General features: G+C 35.1%; 1 protein-coding gene across 4 annotated transcripts; it reads left to right on the plus strand.

Annotated features, from left to right (window-relative positions):
- The first annotated feature begins 2,090 nt into the window (after positions 1–2,090).
- Positions 2,091–27,011, plus strand: LOC125653378 (uncharacterized). 4 transcript variants are annotated; one of them, XM_048882814.2, is made up of 13 exons: positions 2,091–2,311; positions 3,461–3,497; positions 3,651–3,776; positions 4,841–4,929; positions 9,132–9,360; positions 9,616–9,752; positions 11,181–11,231; positions 13,358–13,424; positions 17,672–17,818; positions 20,269–20,307; positions 22,974–23,117; positions 23,876–23,914; positions 24,416–27,011. In XM_048882814.2, exons 1-13 carry the CDS (start codon positions 2,237–2,239, stop codon positions 24,952–24,954), a joined length of 1,719 nt encoding a protein of 572 aa, XP_048738771.2. In that variant the 5' UTR covers positions 2,091–2,236; the 3' UTR covers positions 24,955–27,011. The 4 variants fall into 4 exon arrangements, with proteins under 4 accessions (XP_048738771.2, XP_048738772.2, XP_056000587.1 ...); XM_048882815.2 differs by lacking the exon at positions 17,672–17,818 and having other exon boundaries at positions 2,095–2,311; XM_056144612.1 differs by lacking the exon at positions 2,091–2,311 and having other exon boundaries at positions 3,482–3,497; positions 3,651–3,766.
- The last annotated feature ends 238 nt before the right edge of the window (positions 27,012–27,249 follow it).

Consider the following 27,249-nt stretch of genomic DNA (forward strand, 5'->3'; position numbering starts at 1 on the left):
TCAAACGTTTTATGTCTGACAAAAAGCTAAATTCAAATAATTTTCTCCAATACTCCCACCCTACCCCTTTCAAAACTAAATATGATGAATGTTGAAACTAATCAATTAACAAGTAAAAGCATACGAGTATAAAACACTTTGTATACCTTTTCTTTTGTTTATTCCCCAATGAAAGTGTATATTAAAACTACAAACAAACTTACGAGAGTTTTTACCCTTCCTCCCCCTAACTATTTGAATTTAGATTTTTATCCGACATCGATCTTTTAATCTCGCCCCTTCGGATTTTGAACTATATGAAATTTCCATAATACAAACGAAAAGGACTTTTAATTACATGTAAAACAAAGGCTGAATGACGTGTTTGTGCAAGAAATGAATGGAGTTGTTTGAAAATTCATCAAATATAACTTATACAAATATGAAAATGATGGATATAAGTTACAGTTGTATTAAACAAAAGCAATTCTGAATACATATGTACATGCACAATACTGTACATCATTAAACATCATATGTCATCACCTAAACTAGAGTTTCAAGAAATAAAAGAATTAGTAAAATGTGTTGAGAGACAGAAATAGAAGACGAATTTCACGTTTTATTGCTCTCCCCATTTTCTAATAATTTGAAAAATAAACGAGTATATAACGAAATATCATTTAAAAAACGAACTCCACTTACATACTATGTAGTTCTGTTGTTATAAACAGAAAATGTCACAGAATTATGTAAATTAGGAAAATATTTATATAAATGTTGAAGCAGAAATGCATGCATAATGATAAAGTTTTCCTCAATTTTACCATATTGTATTTTATGTTCATTATATTACAAAATATGATACTGTCTCAAAGACGGCAACTATCTATACATTGAGTGAATTGTGTCCATTTACTTCCTGCATTGTATTTACTTTATGTACAATTTATGTTTTTATTCAATATAAAAGTGTTAAACCTATGGATTACATGATTCTTGTTGATAAAGAATACAGTGCACAGCGCCGTTACCCAATCAACGACGTATTCTACCGAATCTTGTAGACAGAGGTCTATATAAGTTTTACTTTATTCTGTACATAAAGTATCTATACAGAATTTGACATTTACAACTTTGGCAAATATTTGAAATGATTATGTTATCAACACATTAAGATATTCAATGTACGAAAGGAAATTGAACAATTTGAAGGATTTAAATCAACAGAAATGGTTTTTGTTCAATAATGATGAAAGTGGAGTAAATGAAATTCTTATGACTGGTAAATGATTAGAAGCTGACCTTTTTGCACTTGAAACTTTTTAAAAGTTATCTGCCCTTCGTAAATACATGTATAAGAAAATTCTAATATCCTAAAAACGTGTCAGGTAAATGATTAATTTTATTTCATATTTTCATAAATAGAAAATTTTTGTAACTTTCTATGAAGAGATTTGTATGAGGATATAATTTCTTTGAAAAAATATTTTATTAAAACATGAATTTTCCCATAGATTTCAGTGTTAAATTCTAGGTGAAATAAATCAAGCAGTAAACAAAATTTTGAAAATTTTTATGCTGGATTATCTTTATTTGATGAACCCTTCAAAATGATACTATGCTTATAAAAATCCCCCATCCATTTACTAGATATGAGTCGTTATTCATTGAATACCCTGCTAATTTCGAATAGTTTTAGAAATGAACGATCTCACTTCGCAAATTGCTTCAGATGTCTTAGGTGAAATCCTCTCCTTAGATTTATCTGAGGTAAATTCCCCTTTTGTTAATGTTATGTTATGTAGGCGTTACCATGGAGAGATATGTGTGAACGCTCAGTCCTTAAGGACTAATGCTTCACACAAAATATATCGATATCATATATTGTACAAACACAGTACCTATACTGTAACATATATTCACACACATTGTGTACAAGACTTGCATTATCTCTGCTGAAAGTGTTTAGTATGAAATGAGGTCGAATTCGTCATAATATTAATATAATGAGAACAGAAAACATAAATTAAATCATATTCTAAATCAAAGAAATAGCCTAGCAACCGCTAGGACAATTACGTCGTGCAGTCTACACAAGGTCAAACAGCTCAGTTGCCACAGGATATTTTATTTTGATCGACCTGTCATAAAGTCCTTATATGAATATGCAAATTATAAAAGAGGAAATTATTAGACATTATAAGGAAGTTTAAATTTCGGGTAGCATTTTTTATTTGGAAGGTAAACCGCAAGCATGTTATTCCTGTTCTGTTTGTCCGTTCTGTTTACGATAGCCGAGGCGTGCGACAAACCTACGTGTTCAGTACAGGTGAGATTGCTGTTATTTTTTAGAAATGCATAGTTCCTTTAAAGAAAAGTAGTATTAGTAGTAGTAGTAGTAGTAGTAATTGTGGTGGTAGTAGTAGTAGTGATAGTTGTTGTAGTTAATAATGCATGCATAAATTACGTGAACACTAACCTATCATATCAACATTTCCAATATACAATTTTATATGCAATATTCTGAATCCCTGATTTTATTTTATTTTTTAAATATATTCACAATTTACGCGTCCCCTGAGACAATCTGACATAAAACGGGAAATTAACAAGGAAATGATATTCGATCTGGGACGTCCCAGGAGATAGCGTCTGATTTCGGAAGTTTAAACGCAATTATTTCCTGGTCTATTCATTGCACTATTTGCACAGGTGAATTTGCTTTTAATGTGCGTGTACCATGTAACTATTCAGTTAAACTTGGACGTGACATCCAAAGTCGTGCATTTAACTGCATTGACATATTTCATTATCTATTAGTTCATATTCATACATTGTATAAAGGGTTTTTTTCTCATCGATCTCACGTCTATTTTTATCCAAAATGATTGTCAATACCTGATATCTTTTTTATGATGAAAACGATGTGTCTGTTATTGTCATGTGTGGTAAAATTGAAAACACTAATAATACGTAAGCGCTTTCATTTAGATAATTGTCCTCCTACGATTGGTCGTCAAGTAAGGTCCTCAGGATTAAGGCAATTGAAGCAGTCTGACTTTTGGACTTTTATTGCTTCCTTGATAGTTTTTGGATTTGTGTATTTTAGGGTGGCCATAGAAAACACTTTTTCTGAAATCAAAGTCTGTCAAAAACGTTGTTTCTTTATTTGGAAGAGAGGAAGTATATCTTTGATCTTCTGAAATAGATACTACACTCTCTGCATTGTCTTATTGTCTTGTATTTCTGGAAGTTCGTTGTTAAACTCTCTGTTTGTAAGGATGCACGTCATTTTGTTCTTTATAGAAGTTTGCGTCCATTATCACTACTGCTCCTCTCTGATCCGCTCCTTTAATTACGATAGAACATTACGATAGTCATTTGATAAAGTCTTCATAGCATTTCCCTCTTCCACTTTTATACGCTTATGAAAATACTAGTAGTTGCACTCAGTGATATATACTGTGGTTGATTACAGAGTCCTGCTGCTACAGATTGCCAGGTACAGACCCAAGGTATTTACGGAAGCACATATTTTGTCATTTTTAAAACCCTAATAATGCACAAAGGGAAGTATATTTGTTAAAGACAAATGAATAGGTTGCAATTTTATTTTCTCTATATGGAAATAACTTCACGGTGATTCGGAATTTTTTTTTCCTTTCAAGATTTGAATGAAGCTGAAACTGGGCTGTGTAGTAGATATATTACACTGAAGCAGACTGATTTAACCTATTACAGAGCTTCTGAGAAATCGTACATGAATGGATCGTTTGCATTAAAAGTGAGGAAAGGTAAGAGTTAGATGATTCCATTTTTGAAACACTGTACAAGGAGGGACAACTTCTTACTTGTATTCCCATTTGGATTTGAACTTTGTAGGACAATTTCTGTAAAATGTTTGAAATCATAACCACAACAAATTTAGCAATCAATTCATAATGGATGGATCAAAATTGATATGCCGACAAATGATTCTGATATGTTTACAATTTTGGATTAACTAACCATATTTTTGTGTTACAAACTGCCGCAAGTCTAATTAATTTTTAAGCTTGATAAAGGAGAAAAATCATATCAGATCAAAATATCTTCTTTGGATTTAATGTTCATTTATTTAGAAGTTTTAACTTTTTCAAGATTAAACAAAATATAGCCTTTAATACCTTTTAGAAAGAATTTTTAATACAGCAAAAAACCTTAATTATAAAAGGAGCACGTCTTCTAAAATAAAACATTTTCACCTCAATGCTTACAGTATACATCATTGAAGAACTCGTTAAACATTCTTGTACATTTAAAATACGTGACGGTATGAACTGTGACGTTTCAATGTAATTCATGAAGCTCACAAGCGCTCCTGAAAAGTTTGACGGCGAGAAGCGTCACAGTTCATATACTCTCCTGCATTTTTAAATTCTTATTATTACTTCCTATTTTCATTTCTGTCCGAATTCCTATTCGTTAAAATAGACATCTTACAACATACACGGATTGTATAGAACTGCAGCGCGTTCATGATGAAATGGCTATCTCTATACAATTTGTAAAGAACACTGGAAATGTAAGTATTAGTTGAACGGTGTACAAATACAGTTAATATTGTGGATTCCGATCAAGATATACTCGATGAGTGTATGAGTATTTTAACAAAGACTAAATTGATAGACTAATTCTACACTTTCAAATGTAAGAAAAATCATTGAAATGTGTTGATTCCATCATTTCAACATTGTTTAGAATCACTTTAAAGGTTAGATTAGTTTTGATAACCCCTGCTCGATATATACTGCAATCTAATCAAAATTAAATCCTTTGATCCACTCATTTAGTTCAATGTATAAGTGATGTTTTCCAGGTGGAATACAGAACTACAAAAATCTTATGATAGAAGTCAGGCCACGGGAGATGACACAAAAATACCTCATTCGGATAGGAGTCCGGGCGGTAATTGATTTTTCTTTATACTCACACAAATCCCGTGGGGATCCGGGTTAGAATAGGTCCTCAGTGCCCACTTGCTTGTCGTAAGAGGTGACTAAATGGGGCGGTCCTTCGGATGAGACTTTAAAAACCGAGGTCCCGTGTCACAGCAGGTGTGGCACGATAAAGATCCCTCCCTGCTCCATGGCCGAGCATAGGCCTAAATTTCACAGCCCTTCACCGGCAGTGGTGACGTCTCCACATGCGTGAAATATTCTCGAGAGGGACGTAAAACAATATTCAATCAATCAATATACTCACACAAACTTATTTTCATCTGCAAACCAAATAATTTTAATGAAATAATAAAGGCAGAAAATAAAGAAAAATGTTCACTATTCACATAGCAATTCTATGTATACATGTGTACTAGCGGAAAATAGAAACTGTACATTATAAAATTTAGTATAATTTTTCTATTTTTATTGTTTATAATTATAAAATATAAACAATCGATAAAGGTGATGTTTTTGAGCAATATCGGATAGTACCCGACTCAGATGCACGGACTTTTTCATGGTTGGTGAACACAAGTTGTTTATTGAAGTGTTCGTACGCACGAGGTTTACTGTCCAATACTGTTTGGAGTAAGAAGTGTAAAAGGTTTGTTTGGACACTATTCGTTAAGGAAAGCACTTTAGTTTTGACAAAATTTACCCTTCTGTCATGCCACGACTCAGCGAAAACCAACGTAATCGTGCTGTTGGGATGCTTCAAGCTGGAATGGCACAAACTATCGTAGCAAGACACTTTGGAGTTCATCAGAACACCATCCAGTCATTATGGAGACGTTTCCAACAATCTGGTTACACTCGGGGTCGACCACGTTCTGGGCGTCCTCGTGTGACGTCGCGTCGACAGGACAACCACATTAAACTTGTGCACCTGAGAAATCGTTTCCAGACAGCAAGTTTGACTGCTCGTAGCATTCCTGGACTTCGACCAATCAGTCCAAGAACTGTACGTGTTAGCGTCTGCGCAAGCACAACATCAGACCAAGACGTCTAGCGGTGCGCCAAATACTGCTTCAACGTCATCGTATTGCTAGACTATCGTGGTGCAGACGACATTTGCGATTCAGAAAACAGGACTGGGCCAATATTCTGTTCACTGATGAATCCAGATTTCATTTGGATAGCAGAGACGGCCGTTGTAGAGTGTATCGTCGCGTTTGGGAGTGGTACCAGGACGCTTGTGTTGTGCAACGTCGACAATTCGGTGGAGGTAGCGTTATGGTGTGGGATGGAATAACATCACGTGAAAGGATCCCTCTAAAAATTGTCAATGGAAATCTCACCGGTGTACGCTATCGAGACGAAATATTATTCAGCGCCATGTGATACCCTTCATACAGAGACACTGACAGCAAAAATAACATCACTCTGCAGCAAGAAAACGCAAGGCCACATGTTGCACGTGTTGTCAGGGACTTTTTTGTTCAACAGAATGTCGATGTCTTGCCTTGGCCAGATGTTTTCCCCGATTTATCGCCGATCGAGCACGTCTGGGATGAAATGGAACGACGTCTACGCCGTTTACCAAATCAGCCAGTGACATTGGCTGATTTAAGCCAGACTTTAACCAACATCTGGAACAACATCCCTCAAGCATTTCTGAACACTTTAGTGGCATCAATGAGGCGCCGTTGTCAAGCATGCGTGAATGCAAATGGTGGTCGCACGCGTTATACATTAGTTAACAGTATTACAAATAATAAAATTTGTTCATTGTTATTTTTTTTTAATATTAAATAATGCACAGTTTCTTTTTCCCGCTAGTATAATATATGTGTATTGTATAATACTTCTGTGAAAACGTTGTAACGACCCTCCAATAGTTCTTTCTTCTCGAGCTCATATACCGTATAACTGGTTTTTTATGCGGGGTGCTATTTTTTGCGAAATTCTGCGGTGAAGTCTCCAACGCAAAAAATTCAATCGCAAAAAATACCTTGAATATTGCGCTTAAAATTTCCCCGAGTGAGGCCCCTTTGAGGTAGATGCTTTATTGCGTAATACAGGTACCTTGTTGTCAGCTGTTATCGCGTAGTGACTAGTGCTCCTGAATCATTAGCATTCATAACTTGTGCCTGCAAACATGGCCATTTTGAAATATTTGAAACGTCTCAGTAAGCTTTCTGACCCTACCGGACCATTAAGTGATTAATGTTACCTTACAAAAAGTTTTTATATTTCAAATATTTCATTAAATATAAATGTTTGTCTTGCTTTGCCTGTTAGAAATAATCTTTAATAAAAAAAAAAGTGTCATTCAAATTTTGTCATTTTGGGAAATGGCAAAAATTGAAAATCGCAAAAATTACATGTACATATTTTGGAGACAAATCGCAAAAATTTGCACCCGCAGAAAAAAAAGTTATACGGTAACAGTTTTCAGTCTGTATCATATACTTATAGTTTTTTCAATGTAAGAAACATATATTTTTGGAATAAATTGGCAGTCGATTGATTTCTTAATACATCTCAACCAATATGCTCAGATGCGCTTTTTTCATGGTTTTCATTTCCTACGAATAGGTAATTATCCATCAACCAAAATGCGTGATATTTTCATAATAAGAAGGAAATAAACCGACTAATTCTAGAGCATACTAACACACAATGAAAAATACATATATATGCAAAAATATCTGTAAATTAACAATGACAAAATAATACTTAACATGATTATATTATTACAGACGCTCTGTATATATTTTGTTCAAATGATATACTAAATTTTTTAATTCATTTGGTACACACACACACAAACGCACAATATATATATTTGGCATATGTTAGTATATATATTGAGTGTTGTACTGAGTGTACTTGTTGCCAATGTAACACTTTAAGAAAGAAGGGTGTTGTTGGGTTTTTGTGCTTTTATATGTTATATGTTAGTATGCTCTAGAATTAGTCGGTTTATTTCCTTCTTATTATGAAAATATCACGCATTTTGGTTGATGGATAATTACCTATTCGTAGGAAATAAAAGTACTGTTGGTTATTTAAAACTCAAATTTTCGACGCAACACGCGTCTTTATCAAGAGACATATATTACATAAACAAATAACACACACTACGAAAAAACGACAAGTATCAATAATCTACATTGGTAACAAGAATGATACACTGTTGTACTGAGTGTTGTACTGAGTGTACTTGTTGCCAATGTAACACTTTAAGAAAGAAGGGTGTTGTTGGGTTTTTGTGCTTTTATATATATATATATATATATATATATATATATATATATGCCCATAGGCACGAATTGTACTCCTTTGTTAGCTGACCTGTTTCTATATTCATATGAAGCAGAATTTATTCAAAAACTTCTACGTGAGAAGAAAAATTCTCTCGCTGTGGCCTTCAATTCGACATTTAAATATATCGATGACGTTTTGTCTATTTACAACAATAACTTTCATTCATATGTCGATTTCATATATCCCTGTGAGCTCGAAATAAAGGACGCCACAGAGTCGTCCACTTCTGCTTCATACTTAGATATTTTATTGAATGTAGACATTAACGGAAAACTGACAACTGAACTGTATGACATACGGGATGATTTCAGCTTCTCCATCGTCAACTTCCCATATTTCTGTAGTAATATTCCATTATCATCTGCATATGGTGTTTATATAACTCAACTGATTCGATATGCAAGAGCTTGTTCTGCATATAGTCAGTTTTTAAATCGAGGTAAGCTACTGACAAACAAGTTGACGGTGCAGGGGTTCCAACAGTCTCGATTGAAGTCAGCATTTCGCAGATTCTATGGTCGTTATAACGATCTAGTTCGCCAATACAACCTATCATTGGGTCAAATGCTGTCTGACGTGTTTCATACCGATTGTTAAACCGTTCTTGGCACACTGATTTTGACTGCGGATAACCTCGTTTACCTGATCAGGATATAGGGCTCACGGCGGGTGTGACCGGTCAACAGGGGATGCTTACTCCTCCTAGGCACCTGATCCCACCTCTGGTGTGTCCAGGGATCCGTGTTTGTCCAACTATCTATTTTGTATTGCTTATAGGAGTTATGAGATTGATCACTGTTCGTTATCATCACCTTGCATATATATATATATATATATATATATATATATATATATATATATATATATATATATATATATTTATTTATTTATTTTTAGGAAATGGAGAAAGAAAACATTAAGGTGTCTGTGTCTTGTTTAGAAATAGTCAAAGAAGACAGTGTTTCTGTCGGTATTGCCGGTGAATTGATTGAGTTTGGCCAGCAGTGTAGGCCGAAATATAGAAAGTATCAAGCTGTTGTGAGGGCAATTGTCCCGCCATCATCATCATCTACAAAACCAAGTCAACTAAAGGGGAGCACTAAGGAACACACGGACATCGGTGAAGGTATGACATATTCATTATGTAAAATGTGTTTAGGTTTTTGACATGCATGAAATATATCATATATATCATGGCATGTAAGATCTTATGCCATTTAATTGTGTTTTATTGTTTTATTCCTCTTCTTACTCCTGTAAAGCGCCTTAGAGTTTTTTTTTTTTTTATATAAGACGCTATATAAATTTTAACACTGCTTCTTTGATTGTGAAATATCGGCATGACCGGTTCTTCTGATTTTGTTTCTCCCTTTCTTGATAGATCGGTGTTCAATAGATTTGCAGAAGAAAACCATGACGCATCGTTGGAAGAAACTGGAGAATATCAGGATCCAAAATTGTTTATTTATGGGAAAATATAAGAAGATAACGCCTGGAAATTGGACAGAAAATAACGGAGTAAGAAATGTTTCCTTTACATCGAATCTTTGAACTATAATGCACGGATATTCAAATGAGTGGTAAAGTTGAAATTAATAGATTTCTAATAATTTCATCTTTTGTCACACATTTGAGTTTCCGTGCAATATAGTTCATATAACGTGATCCCAGGAATAAAGGTTTTGATTCCAAGGTCGGGCCAAAATGATTATAATGCACTGTAATTGTAAATAATTGTAAAATGTTCCTGCAGTTTCACTTACAAGTCAAAGTATTGAAAATACCACCATGTATATGTTGGTAAACTTTTCTCTAGTACTAACAGACTTGATGCCGAGCAAAGAGAGAAATCAAATCGAATGGCTAGAGAAAAGTTTACCAAGATACTAAAATTACATAATTAACACAGCATACCCTCGTACTGTCACTACATAGCAGACTTAGTAATGTTGGGTTAGCATGATTGCGTGTTGTGTGACAAAGCGCGGTTGCACATTCCAATTTGCAATTGGTCCCATAGTACAGAAATGTTTAAATACCTACTCCTGTTCTCTAAACAACATATCGATATTAAGAGGTTAAAATGCCGTTGATTTTAACAATTAAACAACTTTTTTAACTCAATAAGTCTCAATCCTATGCACTGAACGATATAAATTTCTCGTCTTGTTTGTAGATAAATTAATATGATGGACCTTGCCGCCAAAAGTTAAGCCATTAAAATGAATGTCGCCCTGATTATTACACGACTTTTGAAAGATGATATGTGTCGTAAATCGCCGAAAAGATGTCGACAAGATCAATTTTTATGCTTAGAATAAATAGTTTTTGACGATTTCTTCTCATTTAAGACTTATTGAAATCGGTTCTGAATGTTGTGATTTGTTTTCAAAATGGTTTAATCAAAATATCTTTTATTTAATCGTTTAGTTGAGTTAATCATGTTGTTATACGTCACTGTATACGCACTATGGCGGAAAACAGCATACATCCGAGGTTAGATGGAATCGACCGAGGTGATCCGATTGAAAATTGACATCTTGACAAGTTTTCGGCCAAGACAAGAAAAATATGTCGTTCAGTGCATAAAGATGGAGATTTATTGGTTTAATAAAGTCGTTTAATTGTTAAGATCAAAGACATATTAACTTCTCAATATCGACATGTTGATGTTTAGAGAACAAGAAGAGGTACTTACTGTAAACGTTTCCGTGCTATAGTGACACAATAGAGCAATACTTTATAGTCAATGACTGATAAGATACAGAGATACAGAATGAATGAGATCAAAGAAGTCAGGACAGTTTTATCAGAAAATATTAACGATGCCATTAATTTCAACAGTTCTATAAGTAACAAATGAATTAATGAAATAGAGTATCAATTCATAAATGATCAAAATAATCGGTGAATGTTATAATCATAGTTGATATTTATCTTTTCTAGATCATTTACTGTGTTGCAAAATACAATTTTCCAAATGAATACTACTCGAGGGTAAGCATTTGAATTATTCCATATATTAGTATACTGATATGCAAAAGAAATGCAATCTCCATTTTTCGGTCATAGGTCTATCAGTTGATTAAAATATATTGTTTATTATTTTGTTTTTACAACTGATAGAATATATACAAAAAATCTGCATCCATCCCATTGAACAACACAGTGAAGTTAGTATTTGTCATCACTACTTTGGCAAAAGATGTCATGTCTGAAGAGGTGGTATCACTTCACTGACAAATAAGCCTCCGTTAGTATTTGCTGCTGCTCGAATTCATCGATGCATAGAGTTCGTTATCCATTCACTTGTCATACAGATGTTCTGCCACTCCTCCAGAAGTGCCCGACACAAAGCGGGTAATGCCTCTGATGGATTTGGACGCGTTTGACCTAAAATTTCCTACACACGCCCAATTGGCGAGAGATCGCGCGGGATTGTATGGAGCCAAAATAATATGTCGACATTGTTTTGGTGAAGATAGTCCATTGCACATCGCGCTACATGTGTATATAACACCGGGCATTGTCTTGTTGAAAAATCAAGTTGTGCTGGCGGACAAATGGTCGGACGACAGGATGCAAAACAATGCCATTGTTGGGCTGTCAAATTGCCTTCAATGAAAACCAAACATATTTTGCGACCATTACCGATCCTTCCCCATACCATAACGCTACCAAACCAAATCTGTCACATTTCACCATGCAGGTTTTGGGGTGTAAGGTTCAATATGACCTCGAAAAAGACGCCACCGCCCATCTGAGGGGCAAAACGATCATCTTGATTCCTCAGAGGAGAGTATAAGCCATCATCTTTGCACAGGAACACATTTGATCGGTGTCGTCGTAACCATGACGATTAAGGGGCAATTCCAGTGCAACGTGATGTGGCCTGATAGTATAGGAGCGGAGTCGCCTCAGCACAGTATTTCGGCTTATTCTTAGATTGTGTGTATCCGGTGTTTCATTTGCTGATTTTGTACATTTCTAAATCGGTTCCGCAAGTGCTGCAACCACATGAAAGAATGACGAAACAAACATTGTAACCTTCGATAGGCCAGTTCGAGGGCGGTCAGCAGTTGTATTAGTCATTCTAAGGCGTTTATTGTGTGTTTGTGGACATTCAGAGCTCTTGCTACAACGTTTTGCGTGTTTCCAGCCAACAGTAACTGCACTGTCCTGCTACATCGTTGGGTATCATAGGTATCCTTTTGAGATCACAACATCAGAAACAATTTCAGTATTGGACTATTCTTACAAAATACCTAAAAGATAACAAACAGGTCTGAGATGCATGAAGTGTTGTCACGTTTATCAGTGCATGTACTAATCGGAGTATACGTTGTGTGACCGAGTTCAATCAACCGTGAATTGTTTTCGAATATGTATGTATCATGGAATTCAGATTTGCTAACATTCATTTATTAATATTGATAATTACTGACGTTTAATTAGGGTTGCATTTCTTTTTCATGTCAATTTACTAGTATGTTGATTTGAGAAAACCTTTAGGTTTGAAAGAATTGCATTCAATTTCTATGAAACAGTCTTGGTTCCCTGATAGAGAATACATAAAGCAATGCTATTTATATTTATAGGTTATAGACTTTGTATGGGAAAATATGACGACCGAGGTTTTTGGCGCGTGGTAGGACCGAGCTTGCGAGGTCCGTCTGCGACAAAAAAAAAACACGTGGTCGTCATTTTCCCATACAAAGTCTATAACCCTTTTTATTAAATACTTTCAATTTCATTTAAAAACTAACAATAATCTTATTTTTAACAATTTCTTTATTGGTTTAACTGAGTAAAAGATGGAAAATGCGAAGAATTTGAAAATTAACGGCATAGTTCCGGCTTATGTATTGATTGTGACGTAATGTTTGCGGGCCGGAATGTTTCCGGGCACATATCGTGTGATATACGCCCGCAAACTTTTAAAGAAAAACGAAGAGATGAAATTGAAAGTATATAATAAATGTACATGTAGATCCTGATACAAATACATGACTGTATATCGTTCAGAACTGTACACTATAAGACCAGTAACACGTTGTTTATCCTTTTCATTTTTGCATATTCGTATTTCTATTATATCATACTATTTTTTATCTTTGATATAGATATATTACCACGACCTGACAACTCGCGAACGCTTTTTTCTCAAGCCATGTCATTTCAACATAACAAGTAAGTACAATATTCAACTAATGGAGATTCAAATGTTTTGATTCTTTTTATGTCCACCCCTTGAGAAAAGGGGGCATATTGGTTTGCGTCTGTTGGTTTCTTGGTATCCTGGTCATTCTGTCGGTCGGTCAGTAGATGAGGTCTACTCAATATCTTTTAAAGAACCCGTGACTTGACATTAAAAATAATCCTATTGATTTTAATGTCAGATGGTCAATGATCAAGGGTCAACTTGGTAGGACTGTTACGGTTCGTTTGAGGAAATAAAACCTCGGTTTTGAGGAGGTTTTTGTTGGATTTAATTAAAATAAAACCTTGATGAATCCAACAATAACAAGGACCCTGAGGTAATTATTTTTCTGAACAATGCAAAATCAATCTCTAATGCATTCTATTCAACAAAGTAACAATACGTAGCATTTGATTAAAGACGACATTATGTGCAATATCAATACAACAGACAAAATAAGCTCTCAAGAGCTTTTATAATAAGCTGTAAGTGATGTACTACAAAGTCAGACGAGTACATGGTCCTTACGGTCTTGATAGTAGGAATTCGTGAACGTGTCAAGGCATGCTGTGACACGGGAGGCGATTAAATGGGGCGGTCCTTCAAGTGAGATCGCAAAAACCGAGGTCCCGTGTCACAACAGGTGTTTCACGATAAAGATCCTTCCCTGCTCAATGACCTAATTTTTGCAACCCTTCACCGGCAGTGGTGAAGTCTCTATATGAGTGAAATATTCTTGAGAGGGACGTTAAACAATATTCAATCAATCAAAAGACCCATGACTTATTTCGATTATCCAAACGTTTGGCGAAGGAGTAATCATACCCAATGTTTATGTCTCTGGTTTGGATTGGGCTCGACCGTATGTCCTCCCGGTTACAAAACGAACGCTCTACCTCTGAGCTACTGCAATTCTATTGCATATCTAAACTCGCACTTCCATATTTTTGCAGACTGTGAATGCTTTGTTAAAAACTTCTGACTTACTTTCTCAGAAAATTAAAGTATTCTCACTCTTGCATATGTTGGCATATTTGGTTTTGTTATTACCTATGCTACATGAAATTTCATTAGTTGGAATAACATTGATAAAAATATTGAACCAATCATAGCTTGTGTGGCAAACAAAATGGGAAATTGTAAAACGACACCGAACCGAAATCCATGCAATACAAACCGAGCTAAACTGAATATGTTTGCCGCGGTTAACCGTGACAGCACTACAAATTGGACATCTTAGGATATTGTCCACTTAATATCTTGAGATCCCTGTGCTTGACAGATATCAATCTGGGTACACTAGTAGTTGATCCCTATCGATTTTGAGGTCACAAGGTGAAAAATTAAGGATCAAACTACTCTTGACATAGGGAGATATTTTTTGTTCAATATCTTGAGAAACTTTTGCTTGAAAGACATCCAACTTTTGGTCCTTCTTATGGAGTAGATGACCACTATTGATTTTGAGATTGCAAGATCAATGATAAAGTTTCGAAATACTCTAAAGCTAGGTTGATCAGTTGTTTATTTAACGTCCCGTCGATATTTTTTCACGTCACTAGCTTTAAGTGAAGTACCACAAATTTAGACCTATGTTTAGCGCTCAAGGCCGTTAGAGTGTGGATTCGTTACCGTAGCAACACCTGCCGCGACACGGGACCCATGTATTTAATTGCTAGAACCGACCGAAGCTAATAGTAAATTTCCAGACATGAATTATGAAGGACTGCTCCGATATTCGATGTAGGCGTCAGTCCAAATATTCAGCAGAACCAAATCTCAGCCGAGATTAGGTCTGTCCGTGTATCTGTCCATCCGTCTCTTAGTTCGCAAAAACTTTAAACTTGGTCATAACGTTTGAATATTCCAATCAAGGTGGCGAATGAATATAACTTACCGTACCTATACTGTATTCCCAAACTTCAGAAAAATTCTTATAAACATGGATACATTGCTGGATCCAGTAAATGTTCTACCTAGCCCCTATCTTTTCTCCTTAAGAAAATCTTAACTGCTGTAAAAGGAAAACTTCAAACATATTGTGCCATGACATATGCAAGTAGTAGTGTAAATCAAATGTGGATTCTAAAACAATTCTAAAGCATGTTTAGTAAATTTCAAATCACAAAACATTTCTCGAATCATCACCATGAAAACATGTGTCTTTTTAACACTGTACTCGTTCATTTCTCACGATAGATTACAGACTAGAATTTTTGACATCGTAGAAAGTTGCTTCTTTAATAAAAAAAAAAAAATAGTATGCATATTTTGTGATCACTCGTTAAGAATTATTTTGCTAAACACCACTCTGATTCTACACACAAGTGCTCTTGAAGTTGATATTAAAAGATACTGGATTTCCTCATTGACAACATCATCGTATCATTTGGTGAACAGGTCCTCCAACAGATTTGTTTTTTGGAATTTCCATTAGCACGAATTCTACTCCTTTATTAGCTGACCTATTTTTATATTTTTACGAGGCAGAATCTATTCAAATGTTTCTACATTAGAAAAAAATTCTTGTTATGGCCTTCAGCTCGACATTTACAAATATCGAAGACGTTTTATCTACTAGAAATAATCATTTTCATTCGTATATCGATTCAATATATCCTAGTAAACTCAACATGAAATACACCACCGTGTTTTCCATATCTGCTTCATATTTAGATATTTATTGAACCTAGAAGTCCAGTACAAATCAATAACTCAACTTCATGACAAATGGATGACTTCAGCTTCTCCGTCGCCAACTTCCCATATTCCATTATCACCTGCATATGGTGTTTGTATGTCTCAAATTTGATACGTAAGAACTTGTTCTTTGGATGATCAATTTTCAAATCGAGGCAGGCTACTGACAAATAAGTTGATGTCACAGAGATTGCAACAGTTTCGTTTGAAGTCGGCATTTCGCTAACTATTTGGCCTTAATAATATCACCTGATATTGGGTTAAATGCTGTCTGAAACGTTTCATACCAATTGCTAGACCGTTCTTTACACACTGATTATGACTACTCATTAATCCGTTTACTTGATCGAGATATGAGTTTCAGCCCGGTTCACGGCGGGTGTGATCGGTCAAAAGGGGGTGCTTACGCCTCTGGGGCACCTGATCCCACGTCTAGTACATGTATATCCGGGGGTCCGTGTTTGCCCTACTCTTAATTATACCCCCTGCAACAAGTTGTGGGGGGTATACTAGAATCGGGTTGTCCGTCTGTCTGTTCGTCCGTCCGTCTGTAGACGCAATGATTTCCGGGCTCTAAAGCATTATCCTTTCTACCTACCGTCACCATATCATACATATGGACTACCCATGGGATGAAAATGTTCCCTATCGATTTTGGGGTCAAAAGGTCAAAGGTCAAACGCACTGGGCATTGAAGTAGCAATATGGTTTCCGGGCTCTAAGCGTTATCCTTTCCACCTACAGTCACCATATCATACATATGGACTACCCATGGGATGAAGATGTTCCCTATAGATTTTGGGGTCAAAAGGTCAAAGGTCACGCGCACTGGACATTGAAGTAGCAATATGGTTTCCATTTAAATTCTTTAACGGCTTTTATCATCGCATGGAGATGCTGTGTTCCTAGATACCTTTTGGATCATAATACTGAAGTTTATTCTGAAGTTTGCGAAAATAAGAAGTTGACACTGAAGTTTGCAGGAAAATGTACACTCAGAAAAGAGGTAGTTTATACCTATTACCAACACCCTTTGGGAGATTGGGGTAAGCGGGGGGTATTCTTAGTGAGCATTGCTCACAGTACCTCTTGTTGTATATTGTTTTTAAGAGTCATGACATTGATCACTGTTCTTCACCTTTTCATTTTGTGATAGGACATTTTACGCATGCGTAAGATGAATTTTCCCTCCAGTTCATTAATGGATTTTCAATAAAGTATAAGCATTTACCAAGGAACTAGGTCGACGAATTCCTGTAAACTGACCTTAATTGAACTTGGAATTCATACTACTTGAATAAGAGCGTGAATATTTTCAATTTAGATTTGCATTTTATATTGATACATGAATCTAAATTCTAATCAACGCCACGCACATTGTCCATAAAATCTGTAGTTGAATGACCAACTGAAATGTTCATTTTATGACTTTGAAGGAAAACGTGAAAAATAAGTGATTTTCATTAATTTTGTAATGTCATATTCCATAACTTTAATCAATCTCTCTAACATTCAACGTGGAAATTACTAATTTCAGATAAATCAGAGAATGTTGGAATTTTAGGGTCAGAAATGTCTACTATCGAACCTAGTCCTTTTCATCCAACATCCAATTCCCTGAACTCTACAATGAGTATAGGAACAAATGAGTCTTTGGTCTACCTTCAGATCTCGCACCCCCCAGGTAAACATAAACATCTTGGCGGGTGAATTTATTAAATATTCAACATTTCTTTGTCAATTAGAAATATTCTAACAGGTACATATATAATGATAAATGTGATTTATTCTTTGACTTCGCTACAATACTAAAAGAAATTTCTGAATCTTTAATCAAAAAATTATTTGCAGCACATTTCTATTAATAACCATGATATCAAACATTTGAATTTTAAATGTAATTAACACTGTACTAATGTACCATTTCAACTTTTCCATCAAAATAACCCTGACATACTTTAAGGAAAGGTTCACTCCACATATTTACATTTTCAATGTTTTAGCTCTCCTGTGTTGACTGGCGTCCGATTGATCTGCCGTCCGTCCATAAACTATTAACATTTTTTACTTCTCCTGCATCAAAATTTCAACAAATTTTCCATAAAACACGCTTTGGTAAAGAGGATTCAAATTATTCAAATGAAGTGCTTAACCCTTTTAAGTGAAGATCATTAAAATATTAATTTACTAGCGAAAAAAAGAAACTGTGCATTATAAGATTTAGTATACTTTTTTCTATATTTATTGTTTATATTTATAAAATATAAACAATCGATAAAGGTAATGTTTTTAAACAATATCGGATAGTATCCGACTCAGATGCACGGACTTTTTCATGGTTATTGAACACATGTTGTTTATTGAAGTGTTCGTACGCACAAGTTTTACTGGCCAATGCTGTTTGGAGTAGCAGGTGTAAACGGTTTGTTGGACACTATTCGTTAAGGAAAGCACTTTAATTTTGACAAAATTTACCCTTCTGCCATGCCACGACTCGGCAAAAACCAAAGTAATCGTGCTGTTGGGATGTTTCAAGCTGGAATGGCAGAACATATCGTAACAAGGCAATTTGGAGTTCATCGGAACACCATCCAGTCATTATGGAGACGTTTCCAACAATCTGGTAACACTCGGGATCGACCACGTTCAGGGCGTCCTCGTGTGACGTCACGTCGACAGGACAACCACATTAGACCTGTGCACCTGAGAAATCGTTTCCAGACAGCAAGTTTGACTGCTCAAAGCATTTCTGGACTTCGACCAATCAGTCCAAGAACTGTACGTAATCGTCTGCGCGAGTACAACATCAGACCAAGACGTCCAGCGTTGCGCCCAATATTGCTTCAACGTCATCGTATCGCTAGACTATCGTGGTGCAGACGACATCTGCGATTCAGAATACAGGACCGGGCCAATATTCTGTTCACTGATGAATCCAAATTTCATTTGGATAGCAGTTACAGCCGTTGTAAAGTGTATCGTCGCGTTTGGGAGCGGTACCAGGACGCTTGTGTTGTGCAACGTCGACAATTCGGTGGAGGTAGCGTTATGATGTGGGGTGGAATAACAGCACGTGGAAGGACCTCTCTACAAATTGTGAATAGAAATCTCACCGGCGTACGCTATCACGACGAACTTATTCAGCGCCATGTGATACCCTTCATACAGAGACAACAAAATCACATCACTCTGCAGCAAGACAACGCAAGGCCACGTGTTGCACGTGTAGGCAGGGACTTTTTTGTTCAACAGAATGTCGATGTCTTGCCTTGGCCAGCTGTTTCCCCCAATTTATTGCCAATCAAGCACGTCTGGGATGAAATGCAACGCCGGCTACGCTGATTTAGACCAGGCTTTAACCAACATCTGGAACAACATCCCTCAAGTATTTCTGAACACTTTAGTGTCATCAATGAGGCGCCGTTGTCAAGCATGCGTGAATGCAAATGGTGGTCACACGCGTTATTAATTTTGTTAATTCAAATTCGAATACCAGTGTCTTTCGAGTGTGCTGAAATTGACGTTATTCGACGTTAACATCAATGGATTATGAAATGTTGTAACGAATACATTTGTTAACAGTATTACAAAAATTAGAATTTATTCATTGTTGTTTTGTGTTACTTTTTCATATATCAAATAATGCATAGTTTCTTATTTCTGCTAGTATATATAGCGAGAAATTATTGTATATATTCAAAGTAAATGTTGTGTATATGTAAAACTTATACGGTCCCAATTTTGATGCACCAGATGCACATTTCGACAAATAATGTATCTTCAGCGATGCTCAATCGAAATGTTTGAAATCCGAAATAACAACAAACTTGTAGGAGCTACTTTAGGGGGAAAACTGTGCGAAAAAATAGAGTCCAATTCGTCTAAGGATAAGAGCTATGCATGAGGGAGATAATCCTTAATTTTGAAATGAATTTCTAAATTTTACCACAGCAATTAAATATACATCTGTATCATATTTATTTAGATATTTTGGTTGAGCATCACGGAAGAGACATTATTTGTCGAAATGCGCATCTGGTGCATCAAAATTGGTACCGTATACGTTTTACATGTAATACATTTACTAACAATCCTGGTAACATGTGTTTATTTGTTGGTGATTCTAAATTACAGCCCTGGATCCATCCACGAAAATGAATGTTACAGGCAATGGTAGGTACCACTATTCATTCTTGATTTTGAATTCAGTCAAATTGAACTTACAGAGTCGTTGATTTATTATAATTTTAAAAGTATTTGACTCACGAAATGTTATGACGTTGAGAATCCGTCCGTTTGTCCGTTAGTAACGCTTTTCCAGGCTTTAACTTTTATATGCTTGAGAGGAATACACATTTTGTGGAATTGCTTCTTATGTGTTATGATTTCACCCAAGGTCATACCTTCAAGGTTAAGGTCACTGTAAACTCTGATTATTTTTTGTCTGACACCTCTTTTACGTGCTTTATTAATAAGCGAGAGGGGTAGTTCTTTTGTCAAGTCCAAAGGTAACTTGGATGCATGTTAAAGTGCCTTTACTAAGGAAGAAGTAAACGTATTTTAAAGACAAAACATTAAAACAGTTGTAAATATTGATCCATCTATTACTTAAGAAATATATGATTACCAGGAAAAAAACATATATCAAATAATGCACAGTTTCTTATTTCCGCTAGTATATATAGCGAAAAATTTGTTGCATCTTTTAAAAATCTCATCAAAAGCATCCGGACCAATTTCAATCAAACTTAGTACAAATCACATTATGGTAATTGGAATTCAAGTTTGTTTAAATGAAGGACCATGTTCTCTCCAAAGGTGAGATACATGCAATCCAAAAAAGGCAAAAATAGTATGGAATAATTCAAAAATATTCATCTCAGGAACCACTGGGCCAGAAAAATTGACATGAAGTAGATTTTAGTTTGTTCAATCATGACCCTTGAGGTTTGGGTGGGGCCACAATAGGAGATCAAAGTTTTGCGTGTGGATAAAAAAATCTAAACATTCCTCTTATGAACTGCTGGATCAAAAAACTTGAAATTTACCTGAAATAAGAATAGGGGATCAAAGTTTTGCATGCGTATATATAGAATGGTTGGTTGGGTTTTAAATCACGTCAATAATGTTCACTCATATCGAAACATTAGTAGTTGTAGGTGAAGTAAATGCTTAGAGCTTACGACCGTAGCAATGATGGTTCGTTAACCTGCCATCGCCTGCCGCGACAAGGGACCTCCGTTATGAAGGTTGTATCTAAATGACCCGTGGTTCTCACTTCTAAATGTCGAGAGTTTGTGGAAGAAGCAATCTACCTGCGTCTTACCTATGTTGACGCGGCCATGACACAAACTCTTGACCTCCCGGTTATGAAGTGAACGGGGAGGTCGTGAGTTCGAGCCCCGCTCGTGCCATGGCCAATATTAAAATCTTGTTTTCTAGAACAGGATCATTATTAGTCATGTTAATATGCTAGCATCCCTAGGTATTCAGATTCAAGTTTGTTATATTTGTGGCCCTCGAAAGGAGGACGGAAACACAATAGGGGATCAAAGTTTTACATGGGAATATATAGGGAAATATCTTTTAAAATAATCTCAATAACACAGGACCTTGATTAGTCTTATTGATATGCAGGTATCATCAGGTAGCTCAAATTCAAGTTTGTTCAATTCAGGGACACAATAGAAGATCAAATTTAATATGGGAATGTACAAGAGCTTGATTGAAACAAATTCTGTTTAAGAGTAGCAGGGGCATACTAAATAAAATCCCAATGCAATGTCCTCAAGTTAGTTTTACGTCCCCGCGACTTAAGCCTAAGGCATGTCTTTCTGAAACTTTAACCCTCCTCATAACTTTTGAATGATGAGTGATAAGGCTCTCATATTTCGTATGAGCTTGAATTCCTTGTGCCAAGATATTCTTTTAGTAATACGTCATTAACCTAATGACTTTGACCTTGAAAACCGAGCGTATTCAATATATCATGACTTATTCAAGGTAGGGCTTTCATAATTTGCTTATAAAGTCCTTATGGAAAAGGTTTTCATAAATGTTTGACCTTTTAAACTTGACTTGGAGTTCGACCGATTTTCAAAACTTCAACCTTACTCATAACTTTTGAATGTGATTAATAGGGCTCATATACATGTATATGTTCTATGTAAAGAAATATTTTGTTGGTACAAAGTTTCTAATGTTGTGACCTTGATCTTCGAGTTTGACCTACTTTTAAGAAACCTAAACTATTAAATATCTCCAGAACAATTTAAAGGAGGAATTGCTTATTTTGCATACAAATTCTTTACGGCAAGACCTTTCATTTGACACGATGTTGCTTGACATTGATTTTGGCGTTTAACCTACTTTCAAGAAAACCTAATCTAACATTTCTCCTAAATTATCATAAGATAAAGCTTTCACATTTTTGTATGTAGATTTCTTATGTCGACATCTTTCTTTTCATACCATGATCGTCGACCTTGTGACCTTGACCTCCAAACCAGCAAAGTAATGTTAATCATATTAGTGTTAAGGCATCCCCATGTTGTATGTATTCAAATTAGGTTTTGTCATGACCCTTTGGGGCTAGGTTTTGGCCAGAATATGGGATCAAAATATTTCATGGGACAGTTGAACAACATCAGGGCCAAGATGACTCAGATCAGCTACATGGCTCATGGGCCTCTTCTTTACCTGATTGCTGTATTTTTGTCATATCAGTTTTAAGTTTCTTCGTTATACATGTACATGTCAAATTCAAATATCTAAATAACCAAACAGTGATACTACTATTGTCACAAGATAACAATAATTATGGATGGGTATCATTTCAGCTGTTCCCTCCGTTGCAGCTGTTTTGGAAACATCTTACACTACCCCGATAGTGGTCGGGTCCATTTTGTTTTTCGGGAGTGTACTTTTACTTTCTTTGATTGCTACACTATTTTATAGAAGGAAAAGGATATGCATTGACGCAGGTAAAAATTTATGTTTACTACATTTATCGTTCATGTCATAATTTTATGTCATTTTTCCATATGTCTCAAGTTTCTGCATGGAGAATGTCTCGGATCAATCTTATAAAGAATGTCTTGGGTCTCCGTATAAAAATGTCTCTGATCTCCGTATAAAGAATCCCTCAGGTCTCTTTATAAAAAATGTCTTCGATAACAATATAGAGAATGTTTTTGGGGTATCTGTATAGAGAATATCACGGGTTTCTATATCGAGAAATGTTACACTGAAGTAAATACTGAGAGCGTATCTATAGTCATCTTTAGATTAGAATAATTGTGTGGAAATTATTATACCCAAATAAACTGTATATATACCAAGATCTAAATTTCATAGGGCCAATCAGATCCATTTTGAATGCTGTTATTTATGTAAAATTAAGTAAACTCGAACGATTTCATTTTTATATTTATAGAATATAAAAATCCTGACATATTCCATAGGATACAAATAATTATCACATTTCATCTATGGGAAACGCGAAGTTTAAAGTAATGCATTTGAACATTTTAAATTATAATACCTGACGCGAATTTCAGTAATCGATCGACCCCGCTTACAGAACGCGCTTTGCTCCTGTGACCAAATTGGTGAAGGAATTTTCCGTTTACCTCAATAATCGTGTATACTGTATATATTTAAGTAAATGTTGTGTATATGTAATACATTTACTAACAATCCTGGTAACATGTGTTTATTTGTTGGTAATTCTAAATTACAGCCCTGTATCCATCCACGAAAATGAATGTTACAGGCAATGGTAGGTACCACTATTCATTCTTAATTTTGAATTCATTCATATTGAATTTACAGAGTCGTTGATTTATTATAATTTTAAAAGTATTTGACTCACGAAATGTTATGACGTTGAGAGTCCGTCCGTCCGTCTGTCCGTTAGTAACGCTTTTCCAGGCTTTAACTTTTATATGCTTGAGAGGAATACACATTTTGTGGAATTGCTTCTTATGTGAAGCTGGTGTCATGATTTCATCTAAGGTCATACCTACAAGGTTAAGGTCACTGTAAACTCCGATGAGGTTTTTTCTGACACATCTTTTATGTGTTTTATCAATAAGAGAGAGGGGTAGTTCTTTTGTCAAGTCCAAAGGTAACTTGGATGCATGTTAAAGTGCTTTTACTAAGGAAGAAGTAAACGTGTTTTAAAGACAAAACATTAAAACACTTTTAAATATTGATCCATCTATTACTTAAGAAACATATGATTACCAGAAAAAACATTGCCATATCTTATATTTTTCAGAGTCTTCCAAAGCAACTGCAATGATAATAACAGTCGATGAATACAACAAAGACATTTCCCAGCTGACGAGTTTACTCAAAGATCCGAACATAAATACTGTGTCAGTTGAGTCTTCTTTTAAAGATAATATGATGAGTCGCCACGACTGGTTAGAAAGGGCAGTATCCGATAGCAACCACTACATCTTCATTGTGACCAAACAAATGGGAGATATATTCAAAACAAAGTTTAATGAACCACTGTCGGGGGAAAGTGGAGATAGGGTTCGTTTGTTGACTGAATATGAGGGCGGAACGTGTGCATATACAGTCAATTTGATAAGAAATGAATTTATCAAAAGCTTGGTGTACACTGGATATTCGGTTAAATCTTGTCACTTGGTAAGTTTTGAAGAAGAGGACGAGAAAGTCGTTTCGCGGTTAAAGGATCGATTCAAGTTGTTTCAATGTGTCAAAACACATTGCTACCATCTGTATACTGGAGGACGGTTCAGATATAACGCCGCATGTCGCATAATAAACAATATCAAGAAAACGTAGTAATCAACGGACCGGAAGACTAATCAGCAAAACACGACTCGCAATCCAGAAGTTCGGGACATGGATGTTGAAGATGCCTTTGAATCCATACAATGTCATTCTATATTAAGTACTTGTTTTACTCCTGAAGAAAGGGAATTCTGGTCTGAAGTGGATGTCACAAGTAATCCGCATGTAGCTGCTGAGAACAATAAGTGTGGGATGTAATCAACAAAGTCTTACAAAGTCCTGTAACCCTCAATCGGACGGTGTGTCCACAAAATGTAAGGTTTTCATGCATCTTAAATTCTGAAAATCATTGGCATTTCTTTTTGGTTTTATATTTTCATCTTTTTATTTTTGCAAAACGTTGTGCAGTGTGCCTTTATAGACATGTACGAGTATATGTTAGAGACTGGGATAATTGTACGAATCTCACTGAAAGCCGAAGTTTGTTGATATATTTTGAAACGTAAACTAATTTATAAAATTCACATTTTAAATGCACTTGTATGTGTGTTTGTGACCAGTTTATAGGACACTTTGTATATGTAACATTGTTTATTATTGTTTTGATGTACCCACGTATAGGTACATGTATGTGCACGCATCGGTGAAGCTCTTTAGTTCATTCTCGTCATCAGAGTGGATATCTTTTAACGTATAAGAAATCCCAATTTTAGAATCTTTTCAAATTCACTTTCATCCAAGTATTGAAAACAATCAGAAAAAGATTATGATGTATTAACCAGCCGTGTTTAGTCATTTAAAAAAGTTAATTATATATAATGAAGCGGGGAAATATTTTTATTTATATTGCATAATTATTCAGTATATCTATAGTTGAAGTCCAATTTTTTTTTTGGAAAACTAAACCTTTTAAAATATCAATATATCAATATCCGTATACACTTAAACTTTATCAATAATTTATTCAACATTAAACTAGTCAGTAAAAGTCTGAATATATATATGAAGTTAAACAAAAATTATACACTACATGTCTCCAGCTTTGCTACTGTTTACACACATAAGAATCTCCTACACCTGCCAGCCAAAGGTTCAGAGGCGACACTCTTATCTTATGTTATCATATATATATATATATGTGTGTGTGTGTGTGTGTGTGTGTGTGTGTGTGTGTGTGTGTGTGTGTGTGTGTGTGTGAAACTTATACGGTACCAATTTTGATGCACCAGATCTTATGTCTCTTCAGTATATATATATATATATATATATATATATATATATATATATATAGCTTTTATTTTATATTTTATTTTTATCTTATACATGTATATATTACGTCTATATATTTATCTAAGGAGCGCCAAAACGTTAACTGATGCTCTTACTTGTACAAGTAAAGGATCTCCCAGTCTAGTGAGGTAATGTACACCCCAAGATTGTTCCAATATAGGCATCATATCGAATATTAATTTACCCTTTATACTTTTTTTTAGCTTTTTAAAGTTTTTTCTGGCTCTTACAACGTAATGTACGTGTCTTAGGAATCCGATTGTAATTCAATTAAGTTTGTAAATATAGCGATGTGACACTTAAGTATTTCGATTTTTTACATTAATTATGCTCGTGATGTATTTTTATTTTATCATAGACCAACAGTTCTTTTTCTGTGAACATGATTGAATACATAATACTATTCATCGTGGAATTATCATAAATTGTGTTTTTGTCGTTTAAAACACTGCATATGCATACATGTATAATATATCATACCAACATTGTTTATTCTTAATAGATTAATCATTTTTGCAATAACATTGTGTTCATGGTGAGTATTTGCTAGTGTTTAAGCGATGTGTTCATAATATTGTGTTCTAAATTTTTCTAACAAATGTATGCACAGTGGAATGTTCCACGACAGGATGTTTTCTTTCTGTTAACCGATGTGTTCACACTACTTTATTGATTCTAAAGTTTGTATAGGCTTTTATTATACATTGTGAAGTGTTACCGCTTTTATTCATTTATGTTTTTTGCGTCGACAAATCACGTGACTGTATAATTTTGCAAGCGATTTCGCTCCATTCTGGAATAAAAAAGCTCGATGTAAACATGTTTTATGTTCTTGTATCAACGGCAAACTATCAACTCAAGTTTATATATCTGAGTGAGTAGAATTGTAGTAGAAATTCAATATTTTGTGTACACTGCGCGGTATGTGTTTTCAATCCAAAATGGTGGACTCTGTCACTGATCTGGAAAAGGTAGACTGTAGCATTGTCTTAAAAAGCACTATACGGAATGATGAAAGCGAATTTTCGAAATACATCATCGCGCAAAATTCCAAAA

Source organism: Ostrea edulis, chromosome 7 (assembly GCF_947568905.1).
Source record: "Ostrea edulis chromosome 7, xbOstEdul1.1, whole genome shotgun sequence".
Lineage (NCBI taxonomy): Eukaryota > Metazoa > Mollusca > Bivalvia > Ostreida > Ostreidae > Ostrea > Ostrea edulis.

Excerpts from the sequence above, each read along its gene's own strand:
- LOC125653378 (XM_048882814.2), top strand. The coding sequence starts at position 2,237 with ATGTTATTCCTGTTCTGTTTGTCCGTTCTGTTTACGATAGCCGAGGCG. Across the intron at positions 3,498-3,650 it reads TTGCCAGGTACAGACCCAAG|ATTTGAATGAAGCTGAAACT; the intron begins GTATTTACGGAA and ends TTTCCTTTCAAG. Across the intron at positions 3,777-4,840 it reads TGCATTAAAAGTGAGGAAAG|GTGGAATACAGAACTACAAA; the intron begins GTAAGAGTTAGA and ends GATGTTTTCCAG.